The 27,138-nt window shown below is 38.6% G+C and overlaps 1 protein-coding gene across 1 annotated transcript in view; it reads left to right on the plus strand.

Annotated features, from left to right (window-relative positions):
- Nucleotides 1–1,786: 1,786 nt before the first annotated feature.
- Nucleotides 1,787–27,138, plus strand: part of NLK (nemo like kinase) — a 129,841-nt gene continuing 104,489 nt past the window's right edge. Inside the window, exon 1 of the mRNA XM_027519671.1 lies at nucleotides 1,787–3,429. Within this exon, the coding sequence (XP_027375472.1) occupies nucleotides 2,972–3,429 (458 nt within the window). The 5' untranslated portion in view covers nucleotides 1,787–2,971. The remainder of the gene's footprint in view (nucleotides 3,430–27,138) is intronic.

The raw sequence follows: 27,138 nt of genomic DNA on the forward strand, positions 1-27,138 counted from the left end.
ACCAAGGAAGCCCTGTAGACAGGGAGATCGTAATTAAAGATGCTACAATGGCACCCCACTCCAGTACTCTTGCCTGGAAAATCCCATGGACGGAGGAGCCTGGTAGGCTGCAGTCCAATGGGGTCGCTAAGAGTCAGACATGACTAAGCGATTTCATTTTCACTTTTCACTTTCATGCATTGGAGAAGGAAATAGCAAACCACTCCAGTATTCTTGCCTGGAGAATCCCAGGGACAGAGGAGCCTAGTGGGCTGCCGTCTATGGGGCTGCACAGAGTCGGACACGACTGAAGCGACTTAGCAGCAGCAGCAGCAGCACAGGCATGCATTTAGGTAATACTGTGGTAACTGCGGAGAAGGGTGTGTGTGTGTATGTGTGTGTTTGATAGAAAGTGATGCTGTTAGTCGCTCCGTTGTGTCTGACTCTTTGGGACCCCGTGAACTCTAGCCCGCCAGAGCTGATTTCTCAAGGCAAGAATACTGGAGTGGGTTGTCATTGCCTTCTCCAGGGGATCTTCCTGAGCCAGGGGTCGAACCTGAGTCTCCCACATTGCGGGCACAGTCTTCACCATCTAAGCCATGAGGGAAGCCCATGTGTTTAAGTGTTCAGAAGTGTTTAAGACTTGATGATTGATTAGAAGGGAAGGAGTGGGCAGGCAGGAGAGAAATCAATGATGATTTCCAGGGTTCTGAGTGCACAGTTTTAGTAAGGGTAAGGTCTGTAAGCTTATTATTTCGTATTTTTAAAGAAAAGTAGATTTAGGTAAGTGAGGTTATGTGAAAGTAAACTTTATTTTAGTAAACTTTCAATGACTAGAATTTATTAGAAAGTATGGGATAGAATTTATTAGAAAGTATGGGATAAAATTACAGTCTTTGTGGTTAGGTTTATTATTTTTGTTGTTTTAATTATATCTATAGGCCTATTGTTCCATGAGCGTGTTAGTTGTGAAAACTGGAAATAATGTCTTTTTGCCACTAAGAGGATTAGCCATGGAAGACCAGCTGTAGGTTATGAACCATCAGTCTTTGAGTTTCTTTTGTGATCGCCCTGATGAATAACCTTGATTGAGTTTCTGAAGCTCGACATCCCCTCTTGGCGCCACCTATTTCTCCACACCTGAAGTCTCTAAAAGGGATAGTAGATGGTTCCTATCAATGGATGATTTGGACTCCGCCTTCTTCCTCTAGGTCCCGCCCTCTTCCCTGAAACCACACCCCCTTTCAGTTGGCCCGCCCCTTGAGGAGGTCGTCGCTGATATGACAGCGATTCTCCACAATCCTGACCTATAGGAGATCGGAAGGGTGGGACCGAAATCAATTTCCTTTTTCATTTGTCAAATCAAATGTCTATCTGGTTCCAGTCTCAGCCCACTTCCTCTTCAAGCCAATGATTGGTTGCTCTGTTTTTGCTCCCCGGCTCACGATTGGTTCTTTCGTTCCAACCCTCTCTTCCAGCTTTTGCAGGCGGGATTAGCACGCAGCTTCCTGCTCCTGCCAAAAAAATAAAAGAAGAAAAAGAAAAGAGGAGAGAGGCGAAAGAAAATGTCACGGAGATCTTTGGTGTTTAATTCGCTTTTGGCCTTGTCGGTCAGGCCCAACTCTGCCTTTTGATTGGTTTTTCTATCTGCCCATCCTGGGTCGGGGGCGGGATTTCCCCAGGAGACCCACATCTTGTCGCCACTGGCCGAACAGTGCGCCTGTCTGAAGCTGCCGGCCCAGGATTGGAGGCGGACGCGGACAGGTGGGCGTGGATTGGCTAGGGCAGCCGGTCAGTGTGAGGCGGGGGCGGGGCCTCGGCGGCTGGTTGCGCGTGTCCGCCGCTGGCTCCGCTCTATCCGGCTTTGCTAGGGGAGGTGAGTCCGGCCGCGGCGGCACCGGCGGCTGAGGAGGCGGCGGCTGAGGAGAAAGCGGCCACAGCGGCTGAGGAGAAAGCGGCCGCGGGGACGGAAGCCGGGTGGGGGGGAGGGGGGGAGACGGAGCAGCCTTGAGCCCTGCGGGGGCCGTCGCGCGGGGGGACCCACCCGCTCTCCCCCCCAACCCTCCTCAGCAGAAGCAGCCGGCGGCGGGGGCAGGAGTCAGTCCGCTTCCGACTGCACCCCGCCCGCCTCCCGGGGCTCCCATTCTTTGGCCCCGGGACCCTAACCTCCTCCCGGGGCGGTTCCCTCTGTCTCGGCGTCCGAGTGCTGCCCACCTCTCTTTCATTCCTCCCCGCACCTCCTTACCTTCACTTTGCCCCGGTTCTCTTTCTCCTCTCTGTCCTGCCCTGTCGCCTCCTCTGCTCACTCTGTCCCTCCTCCTGCCTCCTTCCCTGGCTCTTTTCTGTTCGGGAAAGTTTAGTCCCCCCCCCCCCCCCCCGCTCCAATCAGGTCAACCTGACGAGGAGTAGGGGGAGATGTAGGAAGGCCTGAGAGTTCGAGGGGGGGGCAGCTGGTTTCCCTGAACATTTCCCCCCATCTTTTCACTTTGGGGTGGTGGAATTTTTTTCAGTTGCATTTTTGAGGAGGTGGTAGGTGTTTAGAAAAGGATGTGGGAATGGAAGGGGTAGATGAGTCAAGCCTCTTACAAGATTCCAAGGGTGGTGTGTTACCTGATCCTTTTCGCGTGTGGAGTTCAGGAGGTCGGGAGGTTTGGCCTTCATTCCCACATTCAAAGTTGGAACCTCCCCCGAATTAAGCATGGAGTTTTAGTATCCACTTGTGGCAGGAAACCTGGGGGGAAGGGGTCCCTTTTTCCTTTTTCTTTTTCTTTTATTTTTTTGGGGGGGCAACCCACACCCTTCCACACACGCTCACCCCCAACTTAAACACCAAGATCCTCTAACTTGTCTGGATTGACTGATGAAGACATAAAGCCAGTTCCGCTCCATGTTTTTTGGAGGTGGAGTGAGTGGTTTTTTCCTTCATTTTTAAATGGCCAAATGACAGCTTGACCCAGTTTGCTTTCCAATCAAAGGGCATTTTTTTTTTTGAATGTCTCTTTGTGGCGCAAGAGCCAACGCAAAAATGATGGCGGCTTACAATGGCGGTACATCTGCGGCAGCAGCAGGGCACCACCACCACCATCACCACCACCTTCCACACCTCCCTCCTCCTCACCTTCACCACCACCACCACCCTCAGCACCATCTTCATCCCGGGTCGGCTGCTGCGGTCCACCCCGTGCAGCAGCATACTTCTTCGGCAGCTGCGGCAGCCGCCGCCGCAGCCGCAGCTGCAGCCATGTTAAACCCTGGGCAACAGCAGCCTTACTTCCCATCACCGGCACCGGGTCAGGCTCCGGGACCAGCTGCAGCAGCCCCAGCTCAGGTACAGGCTGCCGCAGCTGCCACAGTTAAGGCGCACCATCATCAGCACTCGCATCATCCACAACAGCAGCTGGATATTGAGCCGGATAGACCTATTGGATATGGAGCCTTTGGTGTCGTCTGGTGAGTATCCAAGGAAGAATCACGACTTCTGGTTTCTTCTCAAGGTTGCTGGGCAAGGCCTTTTCTCATGGTTTTTCTCCATGTCGACCCAAGTGGAACAAGCTGCTCAACTATAGGAAGTCACCCTTCATTACCTGGTAAAAGGGGCCTTGATGGCATTGGCTGTCTAGGCTTAAGCTTTGAAGTCCTGGCCAGTTTTGGTGGAGCACCCTCTGTTGAACTCACAGAAGTTTGTTGTCTACCAGACTTACAGCGTAGGACCTAAGGAAGCCACTGAATGGAGAATCAGTAAATAGGTGAATGCATGGAACGCTTATTCCTCTACAGACCTTGGCCGTCCCTCATGTTTGATTGAGTTTGAATCAGTTGCCCAGTTGGAGCAGATGTCACAACTGACCCAAACTGGATTCCTTACCATTGTCTGGTCGTTGGGGTATACTTTCCACAACTATTTTGCTCTTTCTCTCTCTTCATTCCTTAATTTGTGATCGCGATCCCCAAAGGAAGATAGGGTTCATATTTGAACCAGTTAAGTCGTTTCGTGAGTGAGTGGTTTATTTTAAACCATAAAGCTACAGTTGGGAAGTATGTAGCTTTAGCCTTTTGATAAGAATGCATTAAATATAGCATCACACATGAGTACCACAATTGAGGTCAGTAGACTGTAACTATGCAGTGGCCCACATTCAGTGTAATGTTTTAGTGTCATTTAGTGGCTTGTAAGTTGCTCTTATCCCTTGGTTGGTTGCTGTAGTAGGGAGTGTGCTTTTAAAACATGAAACTGGTCTATTCTTGCTGCGGCTAGTATAAATTTTTTTAAAGTCTGAGGGCTTCTTAAATGCAACATTTTGTCATTTTGTCTATTCTTTTTAGGAAGATTAGTAGTTTATAGTAAAATGTGTTTATCATTGTAGGGTCCTGTTTCTATCAAAACTAGAGTGAACTGAGTTTTTCTCCCCAAGGAGTAAGTATTCTGGTGTGAATAGATGAATTGATGTTTTCAGTGCTTCAAAAATAGATTCCTTCAACTATATCCTGATTTAAAAAAAGAAAAGATTCTTGTTAATGTCTAGAAAAGCCCCCATCACCTAGAGAAAATGAACTCTTTGGAACTAGCCTGGTAAGCGTCTCCTTTGATCATTGCTTTTCAGGCTGTAATTGATATGAATTTCATTTTTGCATTACATCTGGCCATCTTTATTTACATTTCAGATTTTATAAACTAGGCTACTAAGTGATCCAATCTATCTTTTTTTAACCTGGTAAAGTCCAGTGTTTTCCCAGTGAGCTCTCCAAGGAGGTTGCTGCTGCAGTGCTCTGTTCTCCAAGGTGTGTGGGATTCCTGGTGGGAAAGAGGGTAGCCGGTAATGGTGCCTCTTCAGTCTCTGCTCAGGGACCTGCCTGTTCTTGACTTCCTGTCTTCCCTTCCATATCCTGTCCTCAGGGACTACACGGTGAACTGCTGTTCCTTGTCTAACCCTGGAGGATTTCAAAGCTGAGGGGAGGAAAAAGATTGTAATTTTGTCATTGATTTACTGAGAATTTGGATTTTCTTAGACCTGGATGCTCTTTAGTTTTAGTGCTTTGCATACAGTGCTAAGAACTGGAGATGTGCTGACAAGGAAATGGGTTGCAGGATTCTGGACTGTGTTCTAAAGGTGTTATTTGCTCTTCATTTCTATCAACTGGTGATGGGGTTTGTAGAAGTTTTAACTTAAAGTTGGTGCTAAGGGAATTTCTTTTTTCTTTTTTTTTAAGGGAAGGGAGATAAGGAACTGGAGTGCTGAAACATATCCCACAGCAAACATCCTGGTAGTGGTGTTCTAAATTACCAGTACATGAAAATCCAAATGCTTGATTTGAATCCATTCTAGATTCTTTCCTTGACTGACCCCTTCTACCACCCATGGAGTTCATTCCGTGCACTTGAAGCGCCTCCATTTGTGACCGTCTTCCACTGTGCACCAGTGGTTTTGTACTTGCCCTGTCTGATCACATTTGTGAGCCCAATGAGGGTAGTGACTGGGCCTGCTAGAGTACTTTTTTTCTCCGCAGCACAGTGCTGTGGCATCTTTGCTGCTTGGTTACTTGATCTCCTGGTCAGGCCTTCTTTGTTCTTTAACCAAGTTTTTCTACTTAGCTGCATTGAATGTTTTTATTAGCTGTTACAGGTGAAATACAATTCGGTATGAAAAAAAAGGAAAAGAGTTCCAGGTGTGTGTTTTAGTATGCAAATACTTTTCTATTTTTGTATTTACATATTTATAACTTGCTGTCTGAATTGCTTATTATATTTGAAATTTAATTGCTGTATGACCCAAGTAAGATTGTTAAAACTAGAAATTTGAATGACAGACCACAGTGAATTGCCCTAGTATTTTCAAACCCAAGCTGAAGATGTTAGTGAGCTTTTTTTACTTTTTAACTAACTGTGAAGATTTTTCTTTTTAATTTAGAAGGCACTTAATGACTCTGAAACAACTATTTTCTAAAGTGGTTAAAGTAGAACGTAAAAATATTCTCCTAATGACACATCATTTAATTCAAAGCACCATATAACTACTTGGGCATTATAAGATTCACTTAGACTCAAATATGTTTAATGCATTTTGCAAGTATTTTCCTTCTGTCATGGCATATGAGCGGAAACTGTATGCGCTCTCGTTTCTTTTTCTGGACGTGTACCCAGTGGTACTGAACTGATAGCTAAGTGTTGCTTATAATTTTGAGGGATATTGTTGTTCCTCCATGTACACAAGGAGAGATATTTGTAGAGGTGATGCAGCATTTTACCATTCTGATTTCTTACTGAACAATTTAGTCTACCAGGCTTGATTTATCTTTCTGCTGAATTTAACTATTGGAATAACTTATCAGTATTGGACAGTTGTGTAAAAGTAGTGAATTACCATTAGCTTACTGGTAAAGGTGGTGCTTTGACAGTTCAATTAAGGTTTCATTAACAACTGTCTGCTGTGCTTTATCTCAAAGTAAAGATTCCAGTTTACCTAGTAATATGATCATGGAGTAGCCTGAGATACATTCATTGCCAGCGATAGAATATTGTTCATGGGTTATCAAAGCATCATATATAATTTGACCTTCTTTATCAGATAACAAGGCTTCCAAATGCCCTTATGGATATTTTCACAATGCAAAACCAAAGCACAAAACAACTCACAGACAGAAACCTGACTTGTTCTGTGAGAATGTCAATATCTTTTTGTCTGTAGTTAACATTTGCCAGATGGAAAGTAAGTTAGGTTGTTCTTAAAGATGTAACAACTTTGGGACAAAGAGTATTACAACATAAAGCCTTCAGGGGCTCTTGAAGTGTATACTTTTGAGAATTGGAGGAAACTGACCGCATGAGAACGGTTTGAGAACTGCAGAACCCAAGCAGTTTTGACTTTGGCAGCCAAAAATACCAGACTGAATTAATGGTACATATTGCTACCTTGATGATTTATGAAATCAGCATTTTTTACTGTCTGGGATTGCATTCAGTTTGTTGCCTTTGTTCTCCAAGTTAAATTGGAGAACCTTGAATTGTATTACTCTAATACTTTCAGCAGGTTACTTTTATATGAACTTTGAAACTCAAGCATCACTGTAGTGATACTTACTAGCTGTGTGATCTTGATACATTGTTTAACCTCTCTCTGTTTCTCATCTATAAAGTAAGGATAATAATAGCATTCATTTCATTCCATTGGTTTGAGGATTAAATGAAGGTAATCCTTGTAAACCATTGAGTATATTGTTTAGCACACAGTAAGCACTCAATAAATGTTAGCTGTTTTTTATTGTGGTTATTATTGGTAGGAAAATCAAACTTGTGTAAATGTTCATAGATGTGGCTTCACATATGGTCAGATTTATCAGGTAGAATCAAAATGCAGGCTATGAAATTCTCCAGGCAAGAATACTGGAGTGGGTAGCCATTCCCTGTTTCCAGGGGAGTCTTCCAGACCCAGGGATTGAACCCAGTTCTGCACTGCAGGCAGTGTCTTTACCGTTTGAGCCACCAGAGAAGCCCACTGTTTTTAGAGGCATGACTTTAAATACCTAGAGTGTCCTCTTAGTTCTGCTATATGCCAAGGGGTTGAATTTAGAGTTAGGGTAAAGTATTCTGTTGTCTCAATTAATTAAAAGCAAATGCATTTTTTAAAAGCACAATATGTATGTTTACATGGACTTGTTACATAAAGTCCATATGTTACATGGACTTTACATGTTCTAGCCAGATCATCTGTACTCATTTAGGCAATATTATAGATTTCCATACCTGGAAGGAAATTAATTTTTTTTTTCCCTCAGAATGTAACAAATGAAGGACATCCTTGTTGTCAAAGTTCACCTTTAGTGGAGATTCATTTTACTTGTGTATGGATGAACAGGTGTGAATTGTTAAAGACGATCCCAGTGAGGTGGGGGAAATATGTATGGTTTAATGAAAAATTACTCAGTGTAAATCCTTTTGCGTGGCAGGGATTGTCTAGCTTCCTCATCTTGTGAAAATTAGAGGCATCATGTATTTTCTGATGTTTTCTCCAGTCCTCTTACTCCCCAAGTAGCAAACTGAAATTTGGAAAATTGAGGAATGCTTTTGGGAATAATTTTGGGAAAATGCTGGCGTTAGTTGCATCAGAAAGAGTAGTAGACTAAAGTGTATTTTGTTATTAGCTGCCTTTTCCAGGTTAGGAATCTGTAGCATTGAGAAGTTGCTCTATCAGCCAAGATTAACAGCCACAGCTGGATTCTTTGGTGGGGGGGGGGGGGAGCGGGGGGGGGGGGCTGCTTTGTGAAAAGAGCTTTGAAGAACCAGAGCCTGCACCATAAAAAGGAAACGGTTGCTCTTCTAGACATAACAAAGCAGCCGTGTGAAACTAGAAATGTGGAAATCTATATTGTTAGTTTTAAGTACAGACGAACTTACTTTTAGAAACTGCAGGTTCATGGTCATAAAGTCGAGGAGGCAGAGAGAGAGAATAAAAGGAACACAGTCTAATGACAGTGAACTGGTTTCTTGGTCACTGAAAGTCCATAACCTGTAACATTGGAAGTCATGTTGTAGTTGGGCTCCTGGACAAGATTATGCAAATATTATTCAAAAACCCAAAATGAAACAAAACCTAAACACAACAAAAGAAATTTGGCTTATCCTTAGGGGAAATTTTTATGTTCTATTGACTATCAGCTTAGAAGAAAAAATTTTTTTCCTAAAAAAAATACATTTCAGAAGGAATTGCCTTTTCAAACAAGCTAAAACAACAGTCTCCCTCAGAACTACTTGCAACTTCTTTTAGCTATCAGTTGTTACCACTGGTGCATGTCCTGAAAAAGAAATAGTGGTATATATAGTTCTCTTTTATATGTTGTGCTAGGAGAATATTTGCAAAATACATTAACTGAATATTTGAATTCTGGAATTTAACCCTCAAAGCATCGGCAATTGTAGTGGTGTTGTTCCTTATACAAAAGGCTGTCTTCTAATGGAATACTAGAATATTTTATTATCTTCACAACTTGGAGCATTAGGGTTTCACTGACTTCTATATGTAGAATTGAGTCTATTCTTGGTGGTTCTTATTAGATTTGTTGCTGTCCTAGCATTTCAAGCATCAACTGTTTATATAATATGCTGATTTGATTTCTTTGATGCAAATTGTCAAGGCCAAAGAAACTTTTCCATTTGTCATCCAACCAAACAGAAAAAAGTCATTGAGTAGAAGTTCTTTACATTATATTTGGGTTTTACTTGCAATTCCCTGTGCTTCCGTAATACTCAGGTGCATTATTTGTTGATTGGGTCATCTAATGCAGATCAACAATGATTGTCTAACTAAAATAGCTTGTCAGTTTGATCCTTTTGTTGCTTGGGGGTAACACACAGAGTGCCTTAGGCAATAGTTGTAATACTGTCAATAAGCACGTGACAAACCATCATAGACCTAGCTGGTAGTTCTGAGGTACCTAGCTCAGAACTTTTTCAGAAAAAAATATGGCACTCTGACATTTCGAAAAGATGAACTCTCAGGAAACTGTAGTGAGTTCAGATTTAATAGTTAATTGTAGTGGTGTGAATAGAGAGACTCTGTACAGGGATGTCTGCCTTTAAAGATGATTGGTGATCTTTACCTAAACCGTTTCACATCTTGTGCTTTGAATAAGTTTGGCTAATTGAATCATACAGAAGGTTTTGGCACGGCTGGAGGTCACTGGTCTTGTCAACCTGCTACAGAGCAGCACTATTGTAGGCTTTAATGAGGATATTTAGTTGTATAAATAATTTCACAGACTTCTTTCAAGTTTCTGCTGTGCTTGGGATATAAAGATGTTTAAGTCATGATATTGCCCTGAAGGTGTTTACAGTTAAAGAAACAGTATGAACTGATACATCCTTGCTCTCAAGAGAGTCTTGATGGAGAATCGAAACCAAATTTGAAACCGTCAAATAAAAATGTAAGGACAGATTATTTTCACTTGTTCTTACAATACTCATTGACTATGTGTTGACTGTTTGCCAGGCACTGTGCTGGATGATAAAGATTTAAAGGCGATTATGATCTAGTGGGGGAGAGGGATTTGTAAATGGTTAGTTACAATTCACTGCCGTAGGTGCAGCAATAGAGACACTCCCTGGGAATACAGAGGAGGGATTTCTTTGGAAGGTACGGATGCTTCCTCGAAGAGATAAATACCTCAACAGAGTTTTAAGAATAAAAGTTTTAAAAAAAGTCAACTAACGGGGAAGGGAATTATTGGTGGATGGGCCCTTATAAGGGAGACTTACAGGGCTGGAGCTGCTGAATATCAATTGCAGTGCAGGTGACAGGAGATGAGGGTGGAGATGCAAATCCTGAAGAGGTTGGAGCATCCTGCTGAAGAGATAAGACACCATTGGTACTTGGGAGAGGGGAAAAAGAAAACTTTTTTTTTTTTTTTAATTTAAAGCCCCTTTATAACATGCAGTACATAAACAGATATGCAGCATATCTGTGGTATTAAAATTTCATTGAGGGGAGAGCAATTGGAAAATGTCTGAAAACGCTCCTGGGGGCAGGAAATAATGAAAAAGGTTGAAACATTAGGAATGGCAGCCACTGGAAGTTTTTAAGTAAGAGTGACCGTTTAGATAGGATTTTTTTTTTTTCAAGGCTATGTAAGTGGGAGTAGAGATAGCTGAGGTCTGGGCCTTAGGGAATGTTCTCAGTTGTAGATGGAAGAAATTATTGGAGATGGAACTAAGGGTAATCAGATAGGAAAATATTAGTGATTGACAACCTGCACATGGGAAAAGATTGTTAGGAAGATGGGAGTAATCTTTGATGCAGATAAAGTCAAAGAAAATGAGGATGGAAAAAGGTCATTAAATTTTGCAAGTAGATCACAGGAGAGAATGTGTATGATTCCCGCCCCCCCCCCCCCCGACATATATATATATATTTGGTTCTAAAGAATGTCTCCAGTATTAACAGCACGTTTATTGTTAATAAAATTCTCCCAAATCCCAAGTTGTTATTTCTAGTTTATTAAACCAGAAAATTTGATGTTTATCATAGTCAAGGTACCATTTCCTTGGCAAGATTATTTCTTTTTAATGACAAGGTAGTAAAGTACTAACTAAACTTGTTAGGAGACAAGGTTCTGGTCCCTGCTGCCAACAGCTCTATGACCTTGATTAAGTTATTTGACTTTTCTGAGTCTTGGTTCCCTCATTTATAAAATCCTGTGTTGCCTCAATACACAGTTGACCCTTGAACAACATGGGTTTGAACTGTGTAGATCTACTTAATATGCAGATTTTCAAAAATAAATATATTGGAAACTTGAGATTTGTGACAGTTTGAAAAACTCACAGATGAAGCCTGTAGTCTAGAAATATCAAAATAATTAAGTAAAAGGTATGTCGTGAAGGCGTAAGATAGGTATAGATACTAGTCTTTTCCTTATACAGGCATAAGGTGAATGATATTAATATAGAATTACTAGTGTATTAGTTTTCTTATTGTTTTAACTTTGTTTTCAAAGAATTAATTACCATACAGTATGCCCCACCTCCTTTCACTCATAGTTGGAGAAACAGTATCAGCCTAGCATCACAGGTAAGTGTCTTTTTAAAACATGTGTTTCCAGCACTCATATTGGTTAAACTAGTCTGCCGTAAAGCTACCATATTACTGCTTCTTTGTTATCAATGCATGAATAGTTATACCTGTAAAGAAATGTTTCTTTTTCACATTATCTTTTCATTTTGTATGTCTAGTGTTAGTGATACGTGTAATACATACAGTGTTTTGTATCATATAAGACAATATTGATGAAGGTACTGACAGATGATTAATCTTGTAAATAGCACTAAAAATATTTTTTCTCTTTATGATTTTCTTAACATTTTCTTTAATTTGCTTTGTGGTAAGAATTCAGTATATTGTATGTATAACAAACAAAAAGTGTTAATCGATTTTTTAGATTATCAGTAAGGCTTCCTTTCAGTCAGCCATAGGCTACTAGAAGTTACGTCTAGGGGGAATCAGAAGTTAATACATAGATTTTTTACTGCACTGGGCAGGGATCAGCACCCTTAACCTTCACATTGTTCAAGGGCCAACTATATAATGCAAACCACGTAACACAGTGTTAAATTTTCTACGTTAAAAATGTAAAAAGAAACAAATGAAATTAATTTTAGTAATCTATTTTATTTAACTCAATATATCCAAAATATTATCATTTTAACATGTTACTACTATAAAAATCATTAGATATTTTACATTTTTTTCCCATATAAAATATACTAGACCCAGTGTTTATGTTAGCACTTAGAACACTTCTCAGTTTGGACTGACCAAATTTCAAGCGTTCAGTAGCCCAGTGACTATTGACTGGCTTATTGACCAGCCCAGTTCTAGAATGTCTTTAGCCTCTGTTGAATTGTATGCTCATCTCTGGACCCGTCACTGTCAGTGTGGATAAGGTTACTTTAAAGCAGTCAGGTCCACTCCTGGAGATGGAGTCAGTTATAAGTGGGACGGATGAATTCCAGCAACGAATGCTGGGAAAATAGTCATTAAATGAGCAAGAACACATTCATCTAACTTATGTCAGACTCAGAAGAACTTGACTCAGTGTGTTTATAGAGCAAAGTGGAGTAATGTTCTTTGTAGAGAAGTTGTCCTGCCTGCCCTGAATTATTTGGAGTGATTTCCTTTTCTGAAGCCCTGTTTGCTTAAAGTAGCAGAAGGTAAAATTGGTACCTGATCCTTGTCATGTTTGCTTTCTTTGCCAGTTAGATCAGATATCCTCCATTGATTTCTTTTCTTTCCTCTCAGTGTTGTGGTTTTGTTATCTAAAGTTCTCAGTCTTGTCTTCAGTTTAAGTAATATAGAGCTCAGTATTGTCAGGCAGTAAACTTACAGGAGAATGGACAACACAGATACTTTTTTGTTTATCCATTCCTTGACCTAAAATTCTTGCTCTGAGCTACAGAGAAAAGGTGAAGGGGGAGACCTTTGAACAAATAGATAAAATTAGTCATTTGACCCAGATTGCAGCTATTTTTTTTTTTTTTTTTCTGTCTGCATAGATAAAAACCATCCTCCAATTTACATAAGCAGGTGATTTTTCTTACATGCTAATTTTCTTAACCTACCATGGCAGAGAGCTACAGATTTGCAAATTGTGTAAGTAAATTGAAATAAAGGTGACTTATTTCACTTTATTATCTTACCAGTACAGAATTACCCCAAGGGTGCAATTATCAGGTGATTGTCAGATTGCACATCTAAGCTAACAGGCAACCCAGTGCAAAGTTTTTTTTCTCACTTCTCTTCCTTCTCTCTTTAATTTTTAAAATAGGAAACTATTGATTTCTGTATTTACTTTGACAGAGCTAGATATTTAGTAACACAGATGTGAGGAAATTTGAGCTTTTATTAAAAATAACCCAGAAACCATAAAAATTGACAGGTAATGGTACTGGCCAGAAAAAGCATACTTGGTTTGGATTTGAATTGCCCAGGAATTAGGTGAGAACCTTCAACTGTATTTAATTGGTAGCTTCCTTTGTGTTCCTTGTCCCAGGTTCTGCATGTTAATAGTATTTGAGGTTATTGTGAAGATAACTGGGTGTGTACTAAGGCCAGTGTTCAAAATAAATATTGATGCATTCTTTTAAAAACCAAACCATGTTAATTACAACATGGTTTAAAATGGCATTTCAGTAAGATTGAAATTTTAGAAAGGTTTTAGGGGCTCTTTTCACAGATGATTCATGAGGACAAATTAACGTCAATCAATAGTGTCTTCTTTTATTAAGATATTCCAATTTTAACTTAGTAATTAATGCTGCATATTTAATCCCTCAGATGTTACTGTATTGTTTACTTGTGATATGTGTGGAGATTAAATTATACTTCCTGTACCTTTGAAGTAATGACTTAAAAATGAATCATAATTTTCAGCTAGCAGCTAGTTAAAAGGTTGGCCAGTCTTTTTATCCCAGTACTTAAATATTATTATTTCTTTGCAGGTTAAAGAAAAGTAGTTTAGATGAAATGAACTTTGAGAACAAAAGGCAGTTAAAGAATGACCTGAGCAGAACATTTAAGTACAAAAGGACAGGATGGTTAAATAGTTAAGAGCCTGTACTCTGATGACTGCCTGGATATAAATCTTAACTCTGCCCCTTATTAGTTGTGGGCAAATTATTTAACCTCTGGTTGTCATGTGTAAAATGGAGATAGTAAATAATGGTATATCTGTTGCATAGGGTTGTGTGAGGATTCAGTGAATCGATGTATATGTAAAGCCTTAGAACTGTGCTTGGCACTTAGGTATACATTAGCTGTCATTATTATCAGTTTCAGTACTCATGAAAAAATGCAGTACCTCCTTAAGTTTACTAACCTAGGGCAGGTAACCAACAGCTTTTGAACGATTATGATAGGTATCAAGTTAATGACTATACCAGAGATTTTTTTTCTGATTAACACCCAACTGTTTTCAAAAAATTCTTTCCATTTCTAGAATGCCTTCCAAAGGTAAAATTTCCTTTAGCACATAAGAGGAGGGTTTTTCCTTGCTTATCAACTCCCTCCTTTCACTCTATTATCAAAATAATAATATGTTTGTTGTAGGAAACTTGGAGAATACAGAAAAGCTATATTTAACCTGTAGCTCAGAGATAGCCACTAATAGTATTTTGGTATAATTTTTTTCAATTTTTAAAATCTGGAATGTGTGCATTTATAATAAAGTTTTAAACTTTGGGATCATGATTATTGTGTGCTTACAATGTGGTATCCTATTTGTTTCACCAACATTACAAAGGTAGATTTTGGCCATTTTTTCCCTCTTTGAGGGCTAGTTTTTTCTTTCTCACAAACCTAGAGCCCTATCTGAACGGAATTACAGAGTTGGGAGATACTTTAGAATGCATCTAGTGTAACTGCCTCATTTTATGTGGGAAAATTGAGACGCAGAGAAGCTAAGAGGTTTGTTCAAGGTCATACAACTGGTAGGAGGCTGAGCCAGAACCTTTGCGCCTTTGCTGTTTTACCAGTAATACCTGTCCAAGTTAATGCCCATTGAAAGTGGAGGAAGTGTTCTTCGAAAAGCAAACAAACAAAAAGAATAAAAAACAAAAATCCTATAAATGAAACCAAGAACAATGCTTCTGAAAGAAAAAACGACAATATTTAGAATACTCTGTTGGGCAGTTTTTGTGTGCCAGTGACTAAGGTTTCTGGTAAAAGTTCGATGTTACGAGCTACAGGGCTTTTGAAAATAGCTCACTCTTTATGTATGTATTACATGCACGTTCTGTATCTGCTTTGAGGCTATCATGCCTCTCCCCCTTTTATTTTTTGAAAAATTTTAAGTCTCAGAAAACTTGAAAGAAATGTACAGTGATACTCCCATAAACCTTTCTTCTAGATTAACATTTTGTGACTTTTTGCTTTATCTACTTCAAGGCTGTTTTTACGGAACTTTGAGATTGGGTTTCGATTAAATTTAGACTTACAGTGTTAAGAAATTTATGGTCACTGCATCAACTCACTGTTCCATGTAATAAGTTTTGTAAGATCTCCAACTAGAGAAGGAACTGGAAGTTTTCAAGCTTGTGACTTTTTGGAATGCTATTTATTCTCTTAATACTTAAAACAAAATTCAGTGTGAATCAAATGTGCAACTGAAACATACCAGTCAAAACTAGGCTTCAGGCAGAATAGAAATATTCCATTTGGCAGAGTTTTTCTTTTTTTGTGGTATTTATCTCAAATTGAGAATTAAAGGGACATTTTCAAATTAAGAACCTAAGATCTGGTTTCACAATTTTATGACAGAGGACATGATTGAGGATATTAGATTGTTGAAGCTAAATTTTAAGTTACTGTATTTTTTTTCTTTTTTAAGGAAATTACCCTAATACAGTCACATGAGCTGATGATGTTGTGATTTGTGTCACCCAATTCACTGCTCTGTATTTTTCAGTACCAAATAATTCCTTTGTTAAATTCATTTTCAGTAAATGAGCCATTGTTTCCCAAAGGGTAATGATTATTTCTATATATAGCACAAATCCCTAAGAGAGAGATTTTAAAGTTTAAAATATTAACAATTAGAAATGGTTGAAATCATCACTGTGTATATGAAAAGGGCTGCTGCTGTGTTTGCTCCTTGGGCTACAATGAAATATTTTGTTAACCAGAAACCCCAACTGGACAGCAAGTCTTTGAAAGTATTTTGGCTTATGTGCAAAAGTGAGTTGTTTTATTGCATCCACCCAACTTTTACATTGCATAGTTTCATAACATAAACACCTAGAATGAGTCTAAATCTAAACGACCTGAGACCGGTCAGGAAGATCAATGCAACTGACACTGGTTTACTTGATGGTACTTGGTAGTAGTATCTGCAAATAAACCACTGACTTCTTAAAGTACCTCAGCGGGAAAGACATTAAAATAGGGACACTGTGGTGTTTTAACTGGTGTAAGATACTGAAGATGTTACCAACACACATCAGGTTGTCTCTGTAGGTGGGCAGATGTTTTTTTTTAAGTGAAAATCAATCTGTTTCTGTCTCTCCTTCTCAGTATTAATCAAAGCAAATGCTTATAATCACTTATGATACATTCTGTACCCACTAATCCACTAAAAATGATGAGAGCTTCAAAGGCTGGGGCCATGTCTCTTTTGTGTCTCCAGAACCTATTGTGGTCATTGGTGGGTACTTACTACGTGCTTGTTGTTGAAAGTGGCTAATGCTAAGTTTGTACATGATGGTGACTGTCAAAGAAGAGTAGTATCGCTGGCTGTTGCCATTATGTAGATCCCTACTTCCTCATGAAATGAATTTTTATGAGAAAACAGTGATGTTTAGACTGTCTCGTAGTGACTTTTGTATTCTTATGTTTGGATTTTTTTTTCTTAAGAGTAAAGAACCCTGATCTAAAAATAATATACAATAACCAACTATTTACCAAAATAGCCCTTTATTTTTATAATCTACATTAAAGTAAGAATGCTGTTAAATTGTTTAGGAAAAATAACAATTCTCAGTGCAGTACTGTCATCTTATGTTGAGAAATAGAAACTGTATTTCAAGTGTCACTTAATACATCAAAACATTTGAAAGCAGTCTGTGATGCTAACACCGCCCCCCCCCAAATACTAAGCTCCTTATTCTGTTCTATAAATTTATGAATAAATTGCAGATTAGTGTGTACTAGAGATCTTCTTAAAGTTAGTGAGAAAGAATGGCTTATTTCTGTGTTGTGCTGGTTTATGCTTAACAGCAGGGTCTCTGAAAAATTAAAAAACTCTAGTTTGTAGGGCTTGCCAGTTCCTGTGGTCCTATAATGGCCGGTTTCAGGCTACCAAGCTGAAGTCACTAAATGCTGAATTGGAAAAACAGAGTAGCACACCATTGTAAACAGTTTTCACCATAAATCATTCTGAAATAATTAGGACTTGTTATTTCTGAGTATTTATTACCTTTATTTTAATTATAATTTGTTTCCTTATTAGTTTATATAATTTAATTTTTTATAATTTTTCACAGTCAGCTTTGCAGAATTCCAGAAAATGTGACTGTCTCTCAGGAGCCATTCTGAGCCAGCTCCAGTGAACCCCTGATTTATTTCATGTGTTTGTTGGGGTGTTTAGCTGGTGTTGGGGAGTGAGGAAGTTACATCCTTACTCATCATGAACAAAAATAAAGTCCAAGTGGATTAAAAATTTAAATGGAAAAAAACAAAGCCAAAAAGTAAGAAGAAAGTAATATATAATTATTTATCATCTTGGAAGGAAAAGATGTATTGCCTTGATTTCAAAGCAAGAAAAAGAACATCAGGTTTGTCTGTGTAGAAATTTAAGATGTGTGTTTGGTAAAATACATTATTAAAAAAGTCTGAAAGAAAAGACAAAAAGACCTCCAGAAAAACCTCCCAGATTGAAAGCAACCTAAATGTCTCTGAATGGTGAAGTGGTTAACTTTGAAAAATGCTCATAATTTATTACGTGAAAATCAATGTCAAAGATCATCCCCTTTAAAAAAAAATTCGCTTCTATGTTCAAGGAAAGTCTGAAAAGATTTCTGCCAGCAATGGTTATTACAGTGAGGTGGCAGTAAAGTGGATTTTCACTTTGGATTTTATAGTAATAGGGCTTCAATGGTGGCTCAGACAGTAAAGAATCTGCCTGCAGTAGAGAAGACCTGGGTTCAATTCCTGGGTCAGGAAGATCACCTGGAGAAGGGAATGGCAACCCACTCCAGTATTACTGCCTGGGAAATCCCATGGACAGAGGAGCCTGGCAGGCTGCAGCCCATGGGATCACAAAGAGTCAGACTTAAAAGAAACACTAAGAATTTCTTTATTGTAAACATGAAGTACAAGAAGTACAATAATAGCATCCCTCTTTTTAGAGGAGGAAGCTATAGCTCAGAAAGGTCTGACTTGTCTCAGTGTTCATAGCTAACAAAATGATAAAAAAGGCCTCACCCAGGCCTGTGCTCTTTAAACAGACAAACAAATGTAATATTGATATATATAAAAGATACATGATAGAAGTTAAAAGAATAATTAAAAAGTGTACATGAACCCACAACCTAGCCTAAGAAATAGAACATAAAATCAACCCTGTTGAGGCTGCCCTTAAAACATATCCACCCCATCACTCTGCCTTACTTCCCCTGCCAAGGGGAAACCACTATTCTGAGTTTTGTGTTTATTATTACTTGCTTTTTTTAAAATGGCTTTCTTGAGATATAATTCACATTAAGCAGTTTGCCTAAACTATACAATTTAATGTTTTTTTAAAGCATATTTACAGTAAATTAAGTCTAGACCATTTTTATCACCACTACAAGAAACCTCATACCTATTGGCAAATTGCTTCCATTACCCCTTCCCCTGCAACTGTTAACCTCTCTGTCTCTCTAGATTTGCCTATTCTGAACATTTGAAGTTGTTAAGTTCTTTGTGTATTCTAGATACCTTTATCAAATATTTGATTTGTAAATATATTCTCCTATTCTTGTCTTTAACTTTCTTGATGGTGTCCTTTGAAGCATAGAAGTGTTTTTTGTTTTGTTTTTTTTTAATTTTTATGAAGTCCAATTTATTTGTCTTTTGCTCTTTTGGTGTCATATTTAAGAAGGTTTTGCATAATCCAGGTCATGAAGATTTATACTTCTGTTTTCTTCTAAGAGTTTTATAGTTCTAGCTCTTATATAGTTAGGTTTGTGATCCATTTTGAATTAATTTCTGTATGGTGTGAGGTAGGGAGTACAACTTCATTGTTTTGCATGTGGGTATCTACTTGTCTCATTGCCATTTGTTGAAAAGACTAATTATTTTCTAATTGAATGCCCTTGGCCTTGTTGTTGAAAATTAGTTGACCATAAGACACTCCCAACTTTGATTGTTTTAAGATTGTCTTGACTTACTCTAGGTCTCTACACTTTCATATGAATTTTAGGATCAGCTTGCTACTTGCTACAAAAGAGAGAGAGATGGCATTTTGTTGGGGATTACATTGAACTGTAAATCAGCTTGGGGGATTTTGTCATTTTAGCAGTATTAAGTCTTCTAATCCAGAACATGGGAAGTTTTTCTGTTTGTTTAGATCTTCTTTAATTTCTTCAACAATTTTGCTTTCAGAGTATGTTTTACACTTTGTTAAATTTATTCTTCAGGTGTTTTTTGTTTTTTTTTTCATTGTTTTCAGTGATATTGTAATTGCTTTCTTAATTTCATTTAATCTTGCCCTGCAACCTGGTGGAACATGTTTTTGTTAGTGTTAATGGTTTATAAATATATTTCTCATGATTTCCTATATACAGTGTCATGTCACCTGTGAAGTTTTACTTTTTCTTTCCAGTTTTGCTGCTTTATTTTCTTGCCTAATTTCTAGGGCAAGAGTAGACTTCCTTGTTTGTTCCTGATCTTAAGGAGAACTCATTCAGTTTTTCTCTGCTGAGTGTGTTAGCTGTGGGTTTTTCCAGATGCTCCATATCAGATTGAGAAAGTTCTCTTTTATCCCTCATTTAAGTGTTTTTTTATCATGAATGGGTGTTAAACATTAATTAAAAAAATTTTTTTAGAATGTAGTTGATTTACAATGTCGTGTTAGTTTCTCCTATACTGCAAAGTATATCAGTTATACATATATCCACTCTTTTTTAGACTATTTTCCCATATAGGTCATTGTTGTGCTAAGTCACTCAGTCGTGTCCAACTCCTTGCAACCCCATGGACTGTAGCCCGCCAGGCTCCTCTGTCCATGAGGATTCTCCAGGCAAAAATACTGGAGTGGATTGCCATGCCCTCCTGCAGGGGAATCTTCCCAACCCAGGGATTGAACCCAGGTCTCCCACATTGCAGGTGGATTCTTTATCTTCTGAGCCACCAGGGAAACCCATGAATACTAGAGTGGGTAGCTTATCCCTTCTCCAGGCATTCTTCCCTACACAGCAATTGAACTGGGATCTCCTGCATTGCAGGCAGATTCTTCACCAGCTGAGCTACCAGGAAAGCCCCATGTAGGTCATTACAGAATTTTAAGAAGTGTTCTCTGTGCTATGCAGTAGGTCCTTATTAGTTATCTGTATTATGTACGCTATGCTATGCTATGCTAAGTCACTTCAGTCATGTCCGACTCTGTGGGACCCCATAGACGGCAGCCCACCAGGATCCCCTGTCCCTGGGATTCTCCAGGCAACAACACTGGAGTGGGTTGCCATTTCCTTCTCCAATGCAGGAAAGTGAAAAGTGAAAGTGAAGTCGCTCAGTCGTGTCCGACTCTTAGCAACCCCATGGATTGCAGCCTAACAGGCTCCTCCATCCATGGGATTTTCCAAGCAAGAGTCCTGGAGTGGGGTGCCATTGGCTTCTCCGGTATTATGTATAATGAACATTAATTGATTTTTAAATATTGATTCGACCTCACTTTCCTGAGATAAGTCCCAGTTAATCACCGTATATAATCTGCTTTAGCTTTTTGTTTGTTTTAAATAGACTTTAGTTTTTAGGTTTTAGTTTAAAACCTAAACCTTGACTTTGACTGAAAAGTTAAACAAAAAATACAGAGAGTTTCTGTAAACTCACTGATCCTGGTCATGCACAGCCTCCTCCACTAAGAACATCCTGAACCAGAGTGATACATTTGTTACAGTCGATGAACCCACACTGACACATCATCATCCCCCAAAGTGTGTATTTTTTTACATTAGGTACTACTTACTCTTGGTAAGGTACTACTCTTGGTAGTACAGTGAATGGGTTTTGACAAATGTATTCAGCATTGTAGTATCATGCAGAATAGTTTCACTGCCCTAAAAATCCTCTATGCTGCATGCATTCATTATCCCTCCCTCCGAATCCCCAGCAACTGCTGATCTTTTACTGCCTCCATAGTTTTCCTTTTTCGTGTCATGTAGTTCGAATCATGTAATATGAAGCCTTTTCAGACTGACTTCTTTCACTTCCTGATATGCATCTAAGGTTCTTCCATGTCTATGGCTTGATAGCTCATTTCTTTGAGTGCTAAATAATATTCTGTTTAGTCCCTGGCCAAAGAACTAAAATCTCGCATACTGCAATAAATAAATAAAGTGCTTTAAATTCCATAAAGAAAGATATGAATAGAGAATGCAGTATAAGTAAATTTGGTTCCCTTTTCTAATTTAAAAATATGACAAAGAATTGAGATGAATTTGTTTTATTCTTTTTCAGTATTTTAGTGAATCTTTGAGGGAACTGATGATAAAAGTTTATGCAGAATCTTTATACTTTAGAGCATGTTGTCCCATTTATTCAGGCTCCTCAAGCCAGAGGAAACTTTGAACAGGGTTTAATATAAAAATGATTCTTTGCAGTATGCTTTTAAAATTCTTCTCTAGCTAACTTTATGGTGTCCATGGTAGATTCAAAGATATTTACATAAGTTTAACCACTTTATTTACATTACCAAATACAAATGATTCTTTTCTATTAAATGTTTTTCTCTTAATTTAAACTGTAATTATTCTGAACCTGAGTTTTCTGAACCTGAGTTCTGAGAAATTTCATTTTAGGGAATAACCCCTGACTTTTAATACTGAGCACCTGCTGTTATTTAAAAGCTGCATCCTCAGATAACTAATTCTTAATAAACATGGTCTGTAAGAGATGGTGGTAGAAATAGTTTTATATAGATTTCTCCAGTGGTTCCATCTGTTGAGAGTTGGATGTTTGAAGTACTAGTTTTTCCAGTTTTAGCATTTTACTGTTCTGTAATTCTATGGTATATTTATAGTTAGAAGAAACTTGAAAAAAGACATTTTAAAAATAATGGTTTTGAATGATCCCGGAGATAATTTTTCTGACGCCTTAGTTTTGATGAAAGTGGCAGCAGCTAATTTGTATGAAATTTCTGTATCACCTGAGTCCCTAACCTACATGCATGCATGGTTAGACGTGTTTGACTCTTTGCAATCCCCTGGACAGCAGCCTGCAAGGCCCCTCTGTCCATGGGATTTTTCCAGGCAAGAATACTGGAGTGGATTGCCAGTTCCTCCTCCAGAGGATCTTCCCAACCCAGGGATCGAACCCATGTCTCCTGCATTGGCAGGTGGATTCTTTACCACTGAGTTACCTGGGAGACTGTCCTAACTTAAACGAGAGTAGTACAAGTTCAGGTGGCTTATGGGGGTCTCTGTACTTCATATAACTATCTAATGAGGATCCATTCTTCCTCAAAACTAGAAAAGCTTCTTTCCTTAGAAACTTTATTTTTTAGCTGTAGATGTAGAAGAGGCAGAAAGGTCACTTACCCAGCACACTCAGTTAATGCTCCAGTAGTTGATGATGTGTTCTTTCAGTTTGGCTGTACAGGGCATATTTTGGATTTCTCAGCTTGTTTTAAAATTAATCCTTTAGAAAATAATCCCATGTGATTTGGTGGGGAAGATTTGAGGGGTAATGCCTATTGAAACTGCTTAAATAAGAATAGGGTATTGAACTCCCAGAAAGAGAGAGAGAAAGAGATGGGGTGAGTTATTGGCATTTTTTCCTTAGAATCCCTGCAGTAATGACTCTATAGTCTTCATTTAGTGGCTTAATTCTAAGTTTTATTGCCCTCTTGCCCTTTTGGTCAAAAGTTCTGTGCCTAATACTACTAACTTTATTCTCATCTCCTTTCATTTGGTTCTCTTTCACAGAATGTAAGTACCATTGTTAAGCTTCCTATAACACTTAGATCTTGGGGGTGGAGGGGTGAGGGTGACTGGGGATTCTTTAAGTGAATAGATTTTTTAAAAATCCTTACTTATTAGAAAGTGAAAAACTTGGAATTGTATAATGTTCTAGGTAAACATTTTAAATTTTACTAAAATGAACTATGGTATCTCTGGATAATGATGAAAAGTTTAATATTAAAGCCACATGTGTTGAATAATTAGCATAATAAACCATGGGATAAACACTTTTAGCAAAAATTGTTAAATTATGACACGTTGATGACTGTTTTGTTAAGACAATAATCAATTCACCCCTTATCTTTTTTTTCTGTTACGTTGCCAGTTTTGTAACACAACTGGCACACTTTACACCCAAACAAACCTCATGCGTGAGTAGTATTCATATCTGATGCTAGCATACTTAAATTATAAAGCTTAATACAGTCTCCAAGAGAAAAAATAATTTAAAATTGAAGATTTATATATGTATCCAATTTTTTTCCTGTCTAATCATTTTCTTATTTTGTTTCTCAGGGTTTGGGTTTTAAAAGCAAATTGGTTTATTGTATCTTTCTTAGTGAACTTATTATTTTAAAACATTCCCTAAAATGCTTTCCTGAAAGAAGAGATAACTTTACACGCTGAAAGTCCTTTTATATTTTATCTGTATTTGTCTGTATAAAGAAAACTACTGATTCTTTTCTTCAGAGATGTTTGTAGAGTCCAACTTGTGGAAGATTTATCCCTTCACCCTCATAAAAGTTCAGTTAGTAATAGGGAATATCTTATTTCCTACTGCTGCTTCTCGAGCTTTTACGACAGAGAGGGAGTTAGCAAAAAGGAATCATGACAAAATGAGGAGCCCTGAGAAGTGCATTTAAAAACTAATATTTAATTAAACTGAATCAAATGAGAAAAGAGTGTTCATTTACCCGTTGAAAGACTGCACCATGAGAAAGGTCAAGGCAGAATAATGTTTTAGCTCTTTGTATCTCAGTCTTCTCTTGGATATAGTAGGCATTATTAAAGCTCAGCATTCAGAAAACGAAGATCATGGCATCTGGTCCCATTACTTCATGGGAAATAGATGGAGAAACAGTGGAAACAGTGTCAGACTTTATTTTGGGGGGCTCCAAAATCACTGCAGATGGTGACTGCGGCCATGAAATTAAAAGACGCTTACTCCTTGGAAGGAAAGTGATGACCAACCTAGATAGCATATTCAAAAGCAGAGACATTACTTTGCCAACAAAGGTCTGTCTAGTCAAGGCTATGGTTTTTCCAGTGGTCATGTATGGATGTGAGAGTTGGACTGTGAAGAAAGCTGAGCGCCGAAGAATTGATGCTTTTGAACTGTGGTGTTGGAGAAGACTCTTGAGAGTCCCTTGGACTGCAAGGAGATCCAGCCAGTCCGTTCTAAAGGAGATCAGCCCTGGGTGTTCTTTGGAAGGACTGATGATGCTAAAGCTGAAACTCCAGTATTTTGGCCACCTCATGCGAAGAGTTGACTCATTGGAAAAGACTCTGATGCTGGGAGGGATTGGGGGCAGGAGGAGAAGGGGATGACAGGATGAGATGGCTGGATGGCATCACCGACTCGATGGATATGAGTTTGAGTGAACTCCAGGAGTTGGTGATGGACAGGGAGGCCTGGTGTGCTGCAGTTCATGGGGTCACAAAGAGTCGGACACGACTGAGTGACTGGACTGGATTGGAACTGGATGATGGTACCTATCTCAGGTTCCTGCAAGAATTTGAATGAGATAGTACATGTAGAAGGCTGAGTATAGTACTTTGCCCATAGGAAACACTCAATAAATATTAGTTGTTTTTATTGTTATCTATTAGTACTTAACATCTTTGTTTTATGGAGGAAAACAGAGTGATTATAGTACCTAGTCCAATTTGTGAGGCCAAGGAGGCTTCCCTAACACAATTCTTACTTTGAAGAAGCTTGTACTTGAATCTTGGTTAACAAATTATGGTTAAGGTATACATACAAACAGGTCTAGGATGCTGACAGTGGGAAGTTAGGTGGGTTACCCAGGGAGTTGGTGATGGACAGGGAGGCCTGGCGTGCTGCGATTCATGGGGTCGCAAAGAGTCGGACACGACTGAGCGACTGATCTGATCTGAAGGGGATGGTTCTTAGAGCATTATATTGTGAATGGTAGCTTGTGTCATTATGCAGTGCATTTTTTGTAGTACGCCTAATTAGGGAAGTGACAACTGAGTTAAATTTTGATGGTGAAAAGTCAAAGGATGAAGGGGGAAGGAGAGCACGACAGAATTTCATGTACTAAGTCATAGGACATAAGAGACCATAGTACTTTTGGGGAGCTAGAATTACTTTAAGTGAAAGATGAGATAGATGAGAGAGTGATTACTAAGAAATAAGATTAAGAAGGACCTTGCTTGTATTTTAATACCTTCAGATTTTATTTGAATCTAGGAAGCTGTGGAGTAAACTGATGATTAAAATGATCAGATTTCTTTTTATGAGGTTCAGAGGCAGTACTGAGGAGAATGGTTTGCAGTAGCAACAGAAGTTGGGAGAAGGCAATTGTAGTACAAGGTCAATACTTCTAATGTGGACCACAAACTTTATGACAAGACATCAGTGATGAAAGTACCTTTCTCTACTTGCTTGAGGCTCATCCCTTGACATTCAGAAACTTTTATATGGCAGTTTAACATAGTACATGGTTTATAACTTTGTTGGCCTTTCAGTGTTCTCAAGTCTTACACAGGTCAGTTTTTTCCTCCACTTCCCACAACTGCTATTTCAAATCTCTTTCACTCTTCTTAAGTTTCTACTCCACCTCTTCCTCACTTTCCACAGATGACATCATTCTATGTTTCACAGGGAACATAAAACCAAAGGATGGATGACTTCCTGCTCTACCCACAGACAAACGTGTGTCAACATTATTCAGCTTTCTTCTACTTTTCTGTCCCTGGATCCTATTCTCTTCCAGTTTTTCCAGGGGCTTTGTTCCATGTATTATCTTCTCTCAGATTTTCAGTCATTGTCTCTTTGTCGTACGTTTCCCCATAGCCTATAAACTTGTTCAAAACTCACCCCGAAATTCAATCCTTACCGTCTTTCTAGGTTACAAACATAATCTTGTTTCTCTTCACAGCCAAGCTCCTTGAAAGATTGGTCTTCAGTTATTTTCTCTGCTTCTTCACTTCTCATTTACTCCCAGTCCACTATACGCATCTTTCTTACACTTAACACAACTCAAACTGCTCTGACAAGTAAATGACCAGTGAGCTATTAAATATTAACTAGCAGCTAGGTACCAAATCCAGTGCGCACATTTCAGTCCTTAAGATTTATGTTGCATGGGTCAATAGTTTGTTCCTTTCTTCTGTTAAATAGTATTGCACTGTATTTATATAGCACAATTTTTAAATCCATTCTCATGTTAATGGACGTTCGGGTTTCCAGTTCTTGTCTATTATAAATGAAACTGCAGTGAACATTTGTAGGCAAATCTTTGTGTGGATGTATGCTTTCATTTCTCTTCAGAAAATGCTTAGGAGAAAGTACTGGGTCAGATAATAAGTGTGTGTTTAGCTTTATAATAAACACCAAACTTTTTAACAAAGTGATTGCAATTTTGTGTTCCTGTAAGCAGTGTTTGAGAGTTCCAGTGGCTCCACATGCTTATGAGCATTTGGTATTGTCTGCCACCACCCTTGTCTGGATAGACATCTTCTTTCAAATATGTGACTTACAAATATTTTCTCCTATAGTTCTTTTTTTTTTTAATTCTCAACAGTGTCTTTTGTGCTACAAACATTATGATTTTGATGAAGCCAGTTGATCATTTTTTTCTTTTATGGATCATACTTTTCTCCCTGTTTCTTCAAGCATATTAAAAAACTTATTTCATGTTGTGCATCTGATAAATGAATTATCTGCAGTCTTTGTTGGTCTAATTCTATAGTTTGCTCTTCATTGACTGTGACTC

The sequence above is a fragment of the Bos indicus x Bos taurus genome, chromosome 19, assembly GCF_003369695.1.
Source record: "Bos indicus x Bos taurus breed Angus x Brahman F1 hybrid chromosome 19, Bos_hybrid_MaternalHap_v2.0, whole genome shotgun sequence".
NCBI lineage: Eukaryota > Metazoa > Chordata > Mammalia > Artiodactyla > Bovidae > Bos > Bos indicus x Bos taurus.